Raw genomic sequence first — 15,331 nt, 5'->3', positions numbered from 1 at the left:
CACACACACACATTATGTTGGATACTACAACACACACACATTATGTTGGATACTACAACACACACACATTATGTTGGATACTACAACACACACACATTATGTTGGATACTACAACACACACACACATTATGTTGGATACTACAACACACACACATTATGTTGGATACTACAACACACACACATTATGTTGGATACTACAACACACACACATTATGTTGGATACTACAACACACACACATTATGTTGGATACTACAACACACACACACATTATGTTGGATACTACAACACACACACACATTATGTTGGATACTACAACACACATTATGTTGGATACTACAACACACACACACATTATGTTGGATACTACAACACACACACACATTATGTTGGATACTACAACACACATTATGTTGGATACTACAACACACATACATTATGTTGGATACTACAACACACACACATTATGTTGGATACTACAACACACACACACATTATGTTGGATACTACAACACACACACATTATGTTGGATACTACAACACACATACATTATGTTGCATACTACAACACACACACACATTATGTTGGATACTACAACACACACACACATTATGTTGGATACTACAACACACACACACATTATGTTGGATACTACAACACACATACATTATGTTGGATACTACAACACACACACATTATTTTGTTTATTCCGGGTCCCCAATATCTGTTACTATAGCAGCAGAGACTTATGCTGAGATTTGGGTGGGGAGGCAGAGACCATCTGACCATCCGATGTCTGTCATTGATCAGGCTCTCTCCATGCACCCGAGTCATTTTGATTCTGCCCCTCTCTCCATGCACCCGAGTCATTTTGATTCTGCCCCTCTCTCCATGCACCCGAGTCATTTTGATTCTGCCCCTCTCTCCATGCACCCGAGTCATTTTAATTCTGCCCCTCTCTCCATGCACCCGAGTCATTTTGATTCTGCCCCTCTCTCCATGCACCCGAGTCTTCTCATTTTGATTCTGCCCCTCTCTCCATGCACCCGAGTCTTCTCATTTTGATTCTGCCCCTCTCTCCATGCACCCGAGTCATTTTGATTCTGCCCCTCTCTCCATGCACCCGAGTCATTTTGATTCTGCCCCTCTCTCCATGCACCCGAGTCATTTTGATTCTGCCCCTCTCTCCATGCACCCGAGTCATTTTGATTCTGCCCCTCTCTCCATGCACCCGAGTCATTTTGATTCTGCCCCTCTCTCCATGCACCCGAGTCATTTTGATTCTGCCCCTCTCTCCATGCACCCGAGTCATTTTGATTCTGCCCCTCTCTCCATGCACCCGAGTCATTTTGATTCTGCCCCTCTCTCCATGCACCCGAGTCATTTTGATTCTGCCCCTCTCTCCATGCACCCGAGTCTTCTCATTTTGATTCTGCCCCTCTCTCCATGCACCCGAGTCTTCTCATTTTGATTCTGCCCCTCTCTCCATGCACCCGAGTCTTCTCATTTTGATTCTGCCCCTCTCTCCATGCACCCGAGTCATTTTGATTCTGCCCCTCTCTCCATGCACCCGAGTCATTTTGATTCTGCCCCTCTCTCCATGCACCCGAGTCATTTTGATTCTGCCCCTCTCTCCATGCACCCGAGTCTTCTCATTTTGATTCTGCCCCTCTCTCCATGCACCCGAGTCTTCTCATTTTGATTCTGCCCCTCTCTCCATGCACCCGAGTCTTCTCATTTTGATTCTGCCCCTCTCTCCATGCACCCGAGTCTTCTCATTTTGATTCTGCCCCTCTCTCCATGTACCCGAGTCTTCTCATTTTGATTCTGCCCCTCTCTCCATGCACCCGAGTCTTCTCATTTTGATTCTGCCCCTCTCTCCATGCACCCGAGTCTTCTCATTTTGATTCTGCCCCTCTCTCCATGCACCCGAGTCTTCTCATTTTGATTCTGCCCCTCTCTCCATGCACCCGAGTCTTCTCATTTCGATTCTGCCCCTCTCTCCATGCACCCGAGTCTTCTCATTTCGATTCTGCCCCTCTCTCCATGCACCCGAGTCTTCTCATTTTGATTCTGCCCCTCTCTCCATGCACCCGAGTCTTCTCATTTTGATTCTGCCCCTCTCTCCATGCACCCGAGTCTTCTCATTTTGATTCTGCCCCTCTCTCCATGCACCCGAGTCTTCTCATTTTGATTCTGCCCCTCTCTCCCTCTAATTCATTATTTTCTTCCATTCTTCTCTGTGTTTCTCTCTTTTGCTCTCACTCTCATCTCACTGCTTCCAGAAAGACAGGCTGTCTCTGATTCTCTCTCACTCTCATCTCACTGCTTCCAGAAAGACAGGCTGTCTCTGATTCTCTCTCACTCTCATTGTAACAGATGTGTATACAACATGCTGTCTTACTGACACCTCATCAATGTTTCAATTAAGACTGGAAACAATACAGGCTGTTATACTTCCACCAACCAGTGCCCATCCACATTTGTATTCATGTTCAATCATCATCGTAATGTATGCCATTTAGCAGCTGCTTTTGTCCAAAGCGACTTACGGTCATGCGTGTATACATTTTACGTATGGGTGACACATTTTTTTTACCTAGGCTAATTCATTTCTTTAAAAATGAAGGAGGAGCGAGAGAAAAAGAAAGAGAGAGCTATATCTCATCGTTTTTTTATACTTGAAAATGCAGCTAGCTAGTTTAGCCTACTCAAACACCCGACTCAGAGGGATGCTACAGTATGTTAGCTAGCTGGGTATGACTATCCAACACTGGAACTCTTCCAAGTCAAGGTAACCTTCTGGTTTTACTCATTTATTGCCACCGGGGCCCGCCAGTGTAACTGCTGACCTGCTTACTAACTGTCCACTGTACTGCATGACTGTAGCAGATGATGTGTTGTGCATTGAAGTCCACAAGCGAAGGGAAAAGGTGAGAGGAGGAGAGCATGTAGATGTGAGAAGGAATACAACAAGATGTTTGTATAGGGCTATGAAAATTAACATTCCACCAAATAAAGCAAACGGAACAAAACGGGGGTAAATATACCGGAATTTGTCCAATAGAAACTCTCGTTTGCTACTGTTAGACTAATGATTACACCCTAGATCAGCTAGATACAGGCAAGATGGTGCAAGGCTGTATTGAATGTGTCACTGTCTGTCACCTCAAATCTTTCTCTCGACCTGTGTGCACCTACTGTAGGTTGTAAACTTGAATTCATAGTCTAGGTTGTAGCAACCTCATGATGGGTACAGGGAAAATTTGAGCATAATTTAGTAGCTTAAACCTATGGATGTTACACTGAACTGGGTGAATGGAATATGAATGACAGTCATCTAATATGCTGTAACATAAATAAGGCCAATTAAAAAAAAGAATTGTCCCCCCTCATCTTAAACGGCACCGACCGCCACTGTCATCATCACCATCACCATGACCATCACCAACATCGAACCCTTCCAGCCAATTTACGGCAGTCCAACATCGAACCCTTCCAGCCAATTTACGGCAGTCCAACATCGAACCCTTCCAGCCAATTTACGGCAGTCCAACATCGAACGCTTCCAGGCAATTTACGGCAGTCCAACATCGAACCCTTCCAGGCAATTTACGACAGTCCAACATCGAACCCTTCCAGCCAATTTACGACAGTCCAACATCGAATCCTTCCAGCCAATTTACGACAGTCCAACATCGAACCCTTCCAGACAATTTACGACAGTCCAACATCGAACCCTTCCAGCCAATTTACGACAGTCCAACATCGAACCCTTCCAGCCAATTTACGACAGTCCAACATCGAACCCTTCCAGCCAATTTACGACAGTCCAACATCGAACCCTTCCAGCCAATTTACGACAGTCCAACATCGTCAAAGTCAGCGGCCCACTACCCATTCTTGCTCATTAGCTTTATAGAGGGCGGTGGTAGTAGGCGGTGGTAGTAGGCGGTGGTAGTAGGCGGCGGTGGTAGTAGACTGTGTTAGTCGGCGGCGGTAGTCGGCGGCGGTAGTCGGCGGCGGTAGTAGACGGTGGTAGTAGGCGGTGGTAGTAGGCGGTGTTAGTAGACGGCGGTAGTAGACGGCGGTAGTAGGCGGCGGTAGTAGGCGGCGGTAGTAGGCGGCGGTAGTAGGCGGCGGTAGTAGGCGGCGGTGGTAGTAGGCGGCGGTGGTAGTAGGCGGCGGTAGTAGGCGGCGGCGGTAGTAGGCGGCGGTGGTAGGCGGCGGCGGTAGTAGGCGGCGGTAGTAGGCGGCGGCGGTAGTAGGCGGCGGTAGTAGGCGGCGGTGGTAGTAGGCGGCGGTAGTAGGCGGTGGTAGTAGGCGGTACTAACAGTGGAAGGCTGTCTGTCTACTTTGGACGATGCACTGTTGTGTTACTACTGTCATCGGCTTGCTTTCCATAGTAACCAATGGTTCAACAAGAGCCCCTTATGTGGGCAGACTCAGACACGGTGGTGTATGTGAACAGTGCATGTCATGACCGATGAAAGTGATGGATACTACCTCTATCTAATCATTTTCACACCTCTGTTTGTCTTCAGGTAACAACGCATTTAAGTCACCCGAGGATTTCAAGGTGTCTCTCCCCCTGCGCACCAACTACCTGTACGGACGCATCAAGAAGAGTCTCCCTGAGATGTATGCCTTCACAGTGTGTATGTGGCTGAAGTCCAGCGCCAGCCCTGGTATAGGAACCCCCTTCTCCTACGGGGTGCCAGGACAGGCCAATGAAATCGTGCTCATCGAGTGGGGCAACAACCCCATAGAGCTGTTGGTCAACGACAAAGTAAGTCCTAGTCTTTTATTGATTGTCCATTACAAAAACAACTCCTGGGCTACGGCCACGAAAGACTCATTTACTCTAAAGAACTTGGTTACAGTTGAGTATGTATCATTGTGCATTTTCTATTACAAAAACAAACTGACGATTGAATAGACACAGAACGATCAAGCCAGCACAGAAAAGGAACTGAAATGGGGTCATGTTGTAGTCCTTCCAGTCTGTTTTCAGGGGGTAGAACCAACAGGTTCTTGAACCTGGGTCCAGTGACTATCAACACAACACCATGGCCGTTACACCAAGAGGCCCACACCTCTTGTTGAGGGTCCTAGGTTGGCTTAAGGTCGCTTCAATATTTACATTTAATACTGAAAATCAGACACTTTTCCCCCTTGTTAACCAATGCTTTTTGATGGAAGACAATTTCCAATGTGCTCAAAAAGATGCTACAATTAATATTTTATGGGTTTCTGTCTTCAAAGGAATACAACCATGGCAATCGTGGTGTTTGAATAGACAGCACTAATAGTTATTGTTTCTGTGCGTTACTGCTGGATAACTGAACCTAGGGGCTCAGAGGGAGTTGAGTTTGGCTGAAGTGAAGTAGGGTGGGGTTTTTTCAGTTCTGGGGTTGGATTTGGGTTTGTGTTGGGCATCTGGTTTATTGGCAGAGCCAGTTTTCCCCACAGTTCTGGTTTCACCATGTATTATACATGTGTGTATGTCAAACAAACACTAGAAATGAAGGGAGGGAGAGATGGGGGAGCAGAGTGTACAGGAAGATGGAAGAGGGAACCAATACAGCACCAGAGAACAGACAAACCAATACAGCACCAGAGAACATACAAACCAATACAGCACCAGAGAACAGAGGGACCGATACCAGCACCAGAGAACAGAGGGACCGATACCAGCACCAGAGAACAGACAAACCAATACAGCACCAGAGAACAGACAAACCAATACAGCACCAGAGAACAGACAAACCAATACAGCACCAGAGAACAGACAAACCAATACAGCACCAGAGAACAGACAAACCAATACAGCACCAGAGAACAGACAAACCAATACAGCACCAGAGAACAGACAAACCAATACAGCACCAGAGAACAGAGGGACCGATACAGCACCAGAGAACAGACAAACCAATACAGCACCAGAGAACAGACAAACCAATACAGCACCAGAGAACAGACAAACCAATACAGCACCAGAGAACAGACAAACCAATACAGCACCAGAGAACAGACAAACCAATACAGCACCAGAGAACAGAGGGACCGATACCAGCACCAGAGAACAGACAAACCAATACAGCACCAGAGAACAGACAAACCAATACAGCACCAGAGAACAGAGGGACCGATACAGCACCAGAGAACAGACAAACCAATACAGCACCAGAGAACAGACAAACCAATACAGCACCAGAGAACAGACAAACCAATACAGCACCAGAGAACAGAGGGACCGATACCAGCACCAGAGAACAGACAAACCAATACAGCACCAGAGAACAGACAAACCAATACAGCACCAGAGAACAGACAAACCAATACAGCACCAGAGAACAGACAAACCAATACAGCACCAGAGAACAGAGGGACCGATACCAGCACCAGAGAACAGACAAACCAATACAGCACCAGAGAACAGAGGGACCGATACCAGCACCAGAGAACAGAGGGACCGATACCAGCACCAGAGAACAGAGGGACCGATACCAGCACCAGAGAACAGAGGAACCGATACAGCACCAGAGAACAGAGGGACCGATACAGCACCAGAGAACAGAGGGACCGATACCAGCACCAGAGAACAGAGGAATTAATACAGCACCAGAGAACAGAGGGACCGATACAGCACCAGAGAACAGAGGGACCGATACAGCACCAGAGAACAGAGGGACCGATACAGCACCAGAGAACAGAGGGACCGATACAGCACCAGAGAACAGAGGGACCGATACAGCACCAGAGAACAGAGGGACCGATACCAGCACCAGAGAACAGAGGGACCGATACCAGCACCAGAGAACAGAGGGACCGATACCGCACCAGAGAACAGAGGGACCGATACCAGCACCAGAGAACAGAGGGACCGATACCAGCACCAGAGAACAGAGGGACCGATACCAGCACCAGAGAACAGAGGGACCGATACCAGCACCAGAGAACAGAGGGACCGATACCAGCACCAGAGAACAGAGGGACCGATACCAGCACCAGAGAACAGAGGGACCGATACCAGCACCAGAGAACAGAGGGACCGATACCAGCACCAGAGAACAGAGGGACCGATACCAGCACCAGAGAACAGAGGGACCGATACCAGCACCAGAGAACAGAGGGACCGATACCAGCACCAGAGAACAGAGGGACCGATACCAGCACCAGAGAACAGAGGGACCGATACCAGCACCAGAGAACAGAGGGACCGATACCAGCACCAGAGAACAGAGGGACCGATACCAGCACCAGAGAACAGAGGGACCGATACCAGCACCAGAGAACAGAGGGACCGATACCAGCACCAGAGAACAGAGGGACCGATACCAGCACCAGAGAACAGAGGGACCGATACCAGCACCAGAGAACAGAGGGACCGATACCAGCACCAGAGAACAGAGGGACCGATACCAGCACCAGAGAACAGAGGGACCGATACCAGCACCAGAGAACAGAGGGACCGATACCAGCACCAGAGAACAGAGGGACCGATACCAGCACCAGAGAACAGAGGGACCGATACCAGCACCAGAGAACAGAGGGACCGATACCAGCACCAGAGAACAGAGGGACCGATACCAGCACCAGAGAACAGAGGGACCGATACCAGCACCAGAGAACAGAGGGACCGATACCAGCACCAGAGAACAGAGGGACCGATACCAGCACCAGAGAACAGAGGGACCGATACCAGCACCAGAGAACAGAGGGACCGATACCAGCACCAGAGAACAGAGGGACCGATACCAGCACCAGAGAACAGAGGGACCGATACCAGCACCAGAGAACAGAGGGACCGATACCAGCACCAGAGAACAGAGGGACCGATAACAGCACCAGAGAACAGAGGGACCGATAACAGCACCAGAGAACAGAGGGACCGATACCAGCACCAGAGAACAGAGGGACCGATACCAGCACCAGAGAACAGAGGGACCGATACCAGCACCAGAGAACAGAGGGACCGATACCAGCACCAGAGAACAGAGGGACCGATACCAGCACCAGAGAACAGAGGGACCGATACCAGCACCAGAGAACAGAGGGACCGATACCAGCACCAGAGAACAGAGGGACCGATACCAGCACCAGAGAACAGAGGGACCGATACCAGCACCAGAGAACAGAGGGACCGATACCAGCACCAGAGAACAGAGGGACCGATACCAGCACCAGAGAACAGAGGGACCGATACCAGCACCAGAGAACAGAGGGACCGATACCAGCACCAGAGAACAGGGGGACCGATACCAGCACCAGAGAACAGGGGGACCGATACCAGCACCAGAGAACAGGGGGACCGATACCAGCACCAGAGAACAGGGGGACCGATACCAGCACCAGAGAACAGGGGGACCGATACCAGCACCAGAGAACAGGGGGACCGATACCAGCACCAGAGAACAGGGGGACCGATACCAGCACCAGAGAACAGGGGGACCGATACCAGCACCAGAGAACAGGGGGACCGATACCAGCACCAGAGAACAGGGGGACCGATACCAGCACCAGAGAACAGGGGGACCGATACCAGCACCAGAGAACAGGGGGACCGATACCAGCACCAGAGAACAGAGGGACCGATACCAGCACCAGAGAACAGAGGGACCGATAACAGCACCAGTGAACAGAGGGGCCGATAACAGCACCAGAGAACAGAGGGGCCGATACCAGCACCAGAGATTAGAGGAACCGATACCAGCACCAGAGATTAGAGGAACCAATGAAAGTGTTAGTGAGTGTGAGAGAGGAGGAAAGAGGGTCAGAGACTGTGTGAGAGAAGATGAAATCATGAATATAACACTAATATTCATTTCAAAATGTTTTAATAACTAACTAACACGACCCATGTCTGCGTGGTGATTCCTGGTAATATAATCAACAGTTTAAGGTTAGAATATTACACCATGTTCTTTTGTCAATGGTACACCATTCATCTGGTGCAAATGCTCTCATGCTCCAAAATGAGATTTATTAAAGATAGAGAGAAAATCTTCCCTGGATCAAATCCATTCCACATTCCTGTTGCATCTCATTATTTTGGCTTCTGTAAGGAGTTAAAGTATTCGTTCACTATTATAGAACCATAACTCTATTTTGGATGTAATTGGCATGTTTTAGAAGGGTCCAGATACTTTAGCAGTTTCACTTGGTTTTGAGAAACATACTTCTCTGTTCAGCACTGCTGGTAACGGAAACCGCTCGAATTGCATAAAATGGAATGTAACTTTGCGGATAAAGTTTGGAAATGCATCATTTAATGTGTACATTTACATTTACATTTACATTTAAGTCATTTAGCAGACGCTCTTATCCAGAGCGACTTACAAATTGGTGCATTCACCTTATGACATCCAGTGGAACAGCCACTTTACAATAGTGCATCTAAATCTTTTAAGGGGGGGGGGGCAGAAGGATTGCTTTATCCTATCCTAGGTATTCCTTGAAGAGGTGGGGTTTCAGGTGTCTCCGGAAGGTGGTGATTGACTCCGCTGTCCTGGCGTCGTGAGGGAGTTCGTTCCACCATTGGGGTGCCAGAGCAGCGAACAGTTTTGACTGGGCTGAGCGGGAACTGTACTTCCTCAGTGGTAGGGAGGCGAGCAGGCCAGAGGTGGATGAACGCAGTGCCCTTGTTTGGGTGAAGGGCCTGATCAGAGCCTGAAGGTACTGAGGTGCCGTTCCCCTCACAGCTCCGTAGGCAAGCACCATGGTCTTGTAGCGGATGCGAGCTTCAACTGGAAGCCAGTGGAGAGAGCGGAGGAGCGGGGTGACGTGAGAGAACTTGGGAAGGTTGAACATCAAAAGACCTGCACCACTATACTGAGAGCTTTGCCGTTTGGAAAATGACTTACTTGAGAAACGGCAAAGAGAAAAAAAGTAAAATCACCAAGTAAAAAGCCCAAAAAGTGTCTGGACCCTTCTATAAGATGACATTTACATCCGAAATACAGATTAGGTAAAACAAATATTGAACCAGTCCTTTAAAGCTTTCCTAATGCCAAAATATATCCACTTGGAACTTATTTGATCAGTACTTTGGCAGCAGTTGGCTGCCTATTGGACAAGAGTAAACATCTTTTGATGGAGTGGTTGGTTGGGTTTAGTCAAGACCCGGATGGTGGGGTTTTATTACATTTCTTTCTGCACCTGTCAGATCTACAACGTGAAATGCCCTCACACCTTTAAGGATTGCTTGCAGGTGCATTCTAGGAAACGTTGAATAATCGTTCATAGAAAATAAACTCCCTCATCACTTGTTTATTTTTTGCAAATGTTTGGGTCTCATAGCATTTGTCAGAGCTTTGATTAGAGAATGTTTACTGAAATGTTGGTGTGGTCTAAAAGACATTCTGCAACTGTTTCATCTGCCGGGCCCTATGTAAACAACAGTTGCTGTGTTTGTTTCCTGCTCACACGGTCAGGGAGAAACTCCTGGCTCCGGGTATGATATCAGACCAAACGTCCTCAGGTTGACCAAGGCTCAGGGCTATTACTAGAGGGCAGTAATTAGGTCCACAGTATCAATGCTCTGGTTGATTGGCTTTAGTGTAAATGTGATATGCTGGAACACCTTTGGAGGTCAAGCGTCTAGTTTCTCATGGGAGGGATTAAGAGCAGACAGGAAATTGTTGGCAGTAGCCTCTGCATGTCATGGTCTCTATGGTCTCTATGGCTCATATAGAAGCTCTATATAAAGCTAATGACTTCCACCTCCATTCTCTCCTATGCTGAATCCTCTGTGGACCATGATGACATTGTAAAGTCTGGGTAAAGCGCTGATGTCGTAACCTGTGCTATATCTTTCTGGTCTTGTTTTCGAAGTGCAATCCCATATGACTGCAATTTCTACAGTCTACAGTATATTGTCACTTTACTCTTTATAAACTATTTGTAAAGTGCTGGTGGTGTCTTGCTCCATTTGGCCCTGTGTTGTGTGTCTCAGTCAAAGCTTCATTGTGCCATCTGCCCCAGTGATATATAGCACTTGTGCTCTCTTGCCTCTTACGGCAGATTGTACGGTTCAACTTGAGCTCTATTGCCCTATCTGTCCTGGGATATTCTCCCTGATAGTAAAGTCTACAATAAGCTCTTAAGGGGAATCCTATCCTTCACTTGAGTGAATGTTTTCTAAGTTTCCCATAGACATCCATGCATGACTAAATGAAAATTGGACTTAAGTGGAAATTAAGATTCACCACACAAAGACAAAAACACAGGTATTCTCTTGCCCCTTTTGCCCAAGTTAGTATAGCCCCTCTAACATGAATTACCCTCCTTGACCCTCTTACCCTCTTTGCCCCTATAAGTATTCTACATTTACATTTGAGGCACTTAGCAGACACTCTTATCCAGAGCGGCTTACAATTAAACGTGAATCCCATCTAACGTTGTACTGCCCATCTCACCCTTCTTACCCAGGTGGCCCAGTTGCCCCTGTCGGTGAGCGACGGCCGCTGGCACCACATTTGCATCACCTGGACGACGCGGGACGGCTTTTGGGAGGCATACCAGGATGGGGAGAGGCTGGGCACCGGGGAGAACCTGGCCCCCTGGCACCCAATTAAACCTGGAGGGGTGATCATCCTGGGACAGGAACAGGTGAGGCTTAGCCAGGCTCTGATGTACTCCCACCGGAGAGGGAGAGGGGGAGGGTGTTCCCCCTGGAGAGGGAGTGGGGGAGATGAACAGGTGAGGCTTAGCCAGGCTCTGATGTACTCCCACCGGAGAGGGAGAGGGGGAGATGAACAGGGGAGAAGGGGGAGGCAAGGCTCTTGTCACGCTATCAACAACCCTTTACCATTACCTCACCTCTCTGCCTGCCTTAACCAGTGACAGCGCACCCTTGGGAGCATTGTTAGTGTGACACTCCAACAGATATCTCCATGACAGCATCTTACTATCTCTACGGCGATGTAGTACAGAACACTGACTATTAAGATCATTCCCATAGGGACCCAGTAATGTAACGTAGCTGTTGGGTCTCATTGGGTGGACTACTTTATGCAGCACGTGTGCTGCTAGTCTATGTGGAAAGCTACAGTGCATGTAGTGTGTCTTTCATGGATAAAATTGCAATTGCAGAGTGAAATGACAGACGCACAGAGGAAACCAATAGCAGAGCAATAGATCTGTCTCATCTATCAGACGTACTATACAATTTATTTGAATTGCCGTTCTGTTCCGGCTTTGGCAAAATTATTGATGTCTTTGAATTCTTGTTGAACGCAGAAACGATGAATCACCTAGGCTATGACGTTTCTGTACACTGATGGGATTTTAAACGCAGTCCCTCTCCCTCTACAGGACATGGTGGGGGGTCGTTTCGACGCCACCCAGGCCTTCGTTGGCGAGCTGAGCCAGTTCAACATGTGGGACCGGGTCCTCCGGCCTGTGGACATCATGGGAATGGCCAACTGCTCCTCCTACATGCCCGGGAACATTGTTCCCTGGATCGACACCAACGTAGAAGTCATGGGAGGAGCATCCAAGGTGGCGTTGGAGATCTGCGAGGACCGTATGTTCGAACCGTAAAGGAGTTGGATGTGTAACGTTGTTATGACACTGGGTTCCGAAGGTTCCGGAGGCTTGAGAGGTGGTTCTGGTTCCGCGCTCTCTGTGCTGCTTCAGAAACACCCCTCAAGGAGGAAAAAGGGCTCAACGGGTATTGCCTTTGTTTACAGACCTAGATCTAGTAAATGGGTCAACTTCTTGTTTCTCCAATGTGTTTTGGTGTGATTTTCCATGCTTAAGTACATGGCTCACAAGTTCATGCCCATTCCAACGTGATTCTAACTAGAGGATTTTACAGAGAACCCACTTGAGACTGAGGACTCTATACTCTGTATTCTGTCTTTTACTCCTTTAGCTAGATATCCTTTTGACTGAGTCATGTTTGGACACAGCTCCCCTCTTAGGCATTTCATACACTGATAATTGAGCACTGTACTGTATTCAGAGAATGTGAGCTAATATATAACCCATAGAAGCTTTTATTGTGTTGTGTGGACAGCTATTTCTGAGTTGCATGGCAAACTTCTACGGTAAATGATGTGAGCTTGTGTTCCTTTGCAGTTAAAAGAAGCCCCATATTCCAGAGAGGGCTATTGATGAGTATAGAATATAAAGGCAACGGTGGAATAGACCATGTTCAACGTGTGCATGTGTTTTGACCTGTCACTGAGAGTATTGAGTGCAAAAGTGAATGCTTGCGTACTGTATGTGTGTATATGTGTGTGCATATGTACATGCACAGGTGGGTGTGTTTACTGTAATAGCAGTATGTGTGGGTGTGTGCACGCTCTCGTTGTGTAAAAGGCCCTAGAGATTAGTGACGAGGACATTCACATTCTTGTAAATCTATTCTAATACCTCTCCTCCCCTTGAGCAGCTGCCATCCCAAGCAGCTTTGTGCAGCGGCCGGCCCAGGCAGGTTAAAAGCAAAGTCGGAAAGCTGCCGAGGACTGGCGGGAAGCCGGGAATTCAGCGCTCTGTGTGCCACACTGGGGGAGCGTGGGTTGGAATGGGATGCCAGGGACTGGATGACCTTCAAGGAAGGATTTTATCCATAATCTGTGTTAGTAAATATCATGTTTGTCAAATGAAGGAGAAGATGAATGTGAGCTATTTTACTATCCCGTTGCATTGTATAATATAGAGGCATTTTGCTATAAGCCAGAGAGACCCTATGAAAATGAAGAGTGTGAAACTAAAGATGAGAAGAGATCTGAATGTTTCTGGTTGGAACAAGACAAAAAGCACTGGAACACTTTGCTTTGTTTCTGTTTGTAGAAAATGTCTTTCATTTCCTTAGGGATAAGAAAAAAGAACTCCGTTCTGAATTAATGTTGTGCTTCATTCCAGTCCATTTAAACTACAGTGATTTGAAATGTGGTGCAGTAGATACACGTGTGTCAAGTTTGCTTCTTCAACTCTGTTCACACTTGTTTTGCTGCAACACAATAGCACAATGCCTGTCAATTCAACCCTTATCTGGTTATGAAGAGTGCAGAGGACTAACCTGATGTTAGGAAACAAATGGCTGTTTGTCTCTTCCTTTCCTTTGCGACATCTTGGAAAGATATACGTTTGTAAAAACAGAACAGCGGGATTCAGAACATTTCTGATGGCCTTTGAGAATGTTATAATGCAGTAATGTTTTAAAGGGGTACACACCTATCATTTTGGAACATTTCAAAGTTATTCTACATATGAATGTCCTTTTATGTGTTATATAAATGTATGTTTTATTTCTGTAGAGACAATTTAATTTCTTGTATTTTATTAGCCTTTCTGCTCATGAGTTAATGTGTTTACCTGCACTGAGTCACTATTTCATTCAGAATGTTAGTGGAAGAAGGACATCTTCTTTTAAAATGTTCAATGGCCTTTTTTTCAGCACCGAATGTGCTTTTTGTTTGCGGATGATTCAAAGCATAAAGTTGGAATCCTTAAGGTGAAACAGCCACGTCCGTTTGGGATATTACAACAACAGAGAAGTTACTGAAAACAACAAACGCTGTATTTCACCTCGGACATCATTGCACTACTTTTTTCTTTTTACAATGTCGTGTGACAAAACAATAACAGCGGCGGTGGGATGACCAGTAGCGCTGCTTTCCTCTACTGTGGACTCCATCTTTCACTTCAGCAAATATCATTTGTATTTTTTCCCTACAATGCAACCTTGGAATTGTGAAAAGATAAATGAGAAACAAAAAGGATTCAGCTGTTGCTTTAACCTCATCTTCATCTACCATTTATGTTCTGTGTCTCCATGCAGTGTGGTTGGATGTCCTCTTGCACCTAATAAAATGTTCAAAATCCAAATACGAACAATTGCCTGAAAATCGTGCCATCAGAAAGAGTTCAAGTGTTGAATAGATTCATGGGTCAGCTGCGGAGTGCAGTGGAGGCTGGTGCAGGGAGAAAGGGGAGAAAGGATCTCCCTTATACTATTGAAAGACATTAAAGATAGTGCAACATATTTAAAAACCCTCCTTGTAATCAAACTATACTAAATACTGTATACTCACATGTGTCGGCTATTTCACTGTAGTAGGAATATATATATCGTCCCATGTGAGGATAAACAGGATAAGGTCCAGTAAAATAGTACCTCTATCCTGTTAAGATTACCTTAACAGGCTACTCATACTGCCTCCCCTTTTATCAATACAGATGAATCATAACCAAACACATGTTTCATAAGGCTTGTAAACTGACAGAATGTGATTGTATACTTCTTAACACCGTCTTATTTGTCACGCTTGTTGACTACAGACACAAAGTCAGAAGAGGTGTCATGTTGTGTGCAACGA

The 15,331-nt window shown here is 46.9% G+C and overlaps 1 protein-coding gene across 1 annotated transcript in view; it reads left to right on the top strand.

Moving 5' to 3' along the window:
* LOC129848555 (neuronal pentraxin-2-like) overlaps nt 1-14,840 on the top strand; it is a 21,726-nt gene extending 6,886 nt beyond the window's left edge. The window contains exons 3-5 of the mRNA XM_055915721.1: nt 4,544-4,788; nt 11,433-11,612; nt 12,318-14,840. Of these exons, the coding sequence (XP_055771696.1) occupies nt 4,544-4,788; nt 11,433-11,612; nt 12,318-12,545 (653 nt within the window). The 3' untranslated portion in view covers nt 12,546-14,840. The remainder of the gene's footprint in view (nt 1-4,543; nt 4,789-11,432; nt 11,613-12,317) is intronic.
* Nucleotides 14,841-15,331: the final 491 nt, after the last annotated feature.

Source organism: Salvelinus fontinalis, unplaced genomic scaffold (assembly GCF_029448725.1).
Source record: "Salvelinus fontinalis isolate EN_2023a unplaced genomic scaffold, ASM2944872v1 scaffold_1061, whole genome shotgun sequence".
NCBI classification, from domain to species: Eukaryota; Metazoa; Chordata; class Actinopteri; order Salmoniformes; family Salmonidae; genus Salvelinus; species Salvelinus fontinalis.
This window is presented reverse-complemented; position numbering and strand designations above follow the sequence as displayed.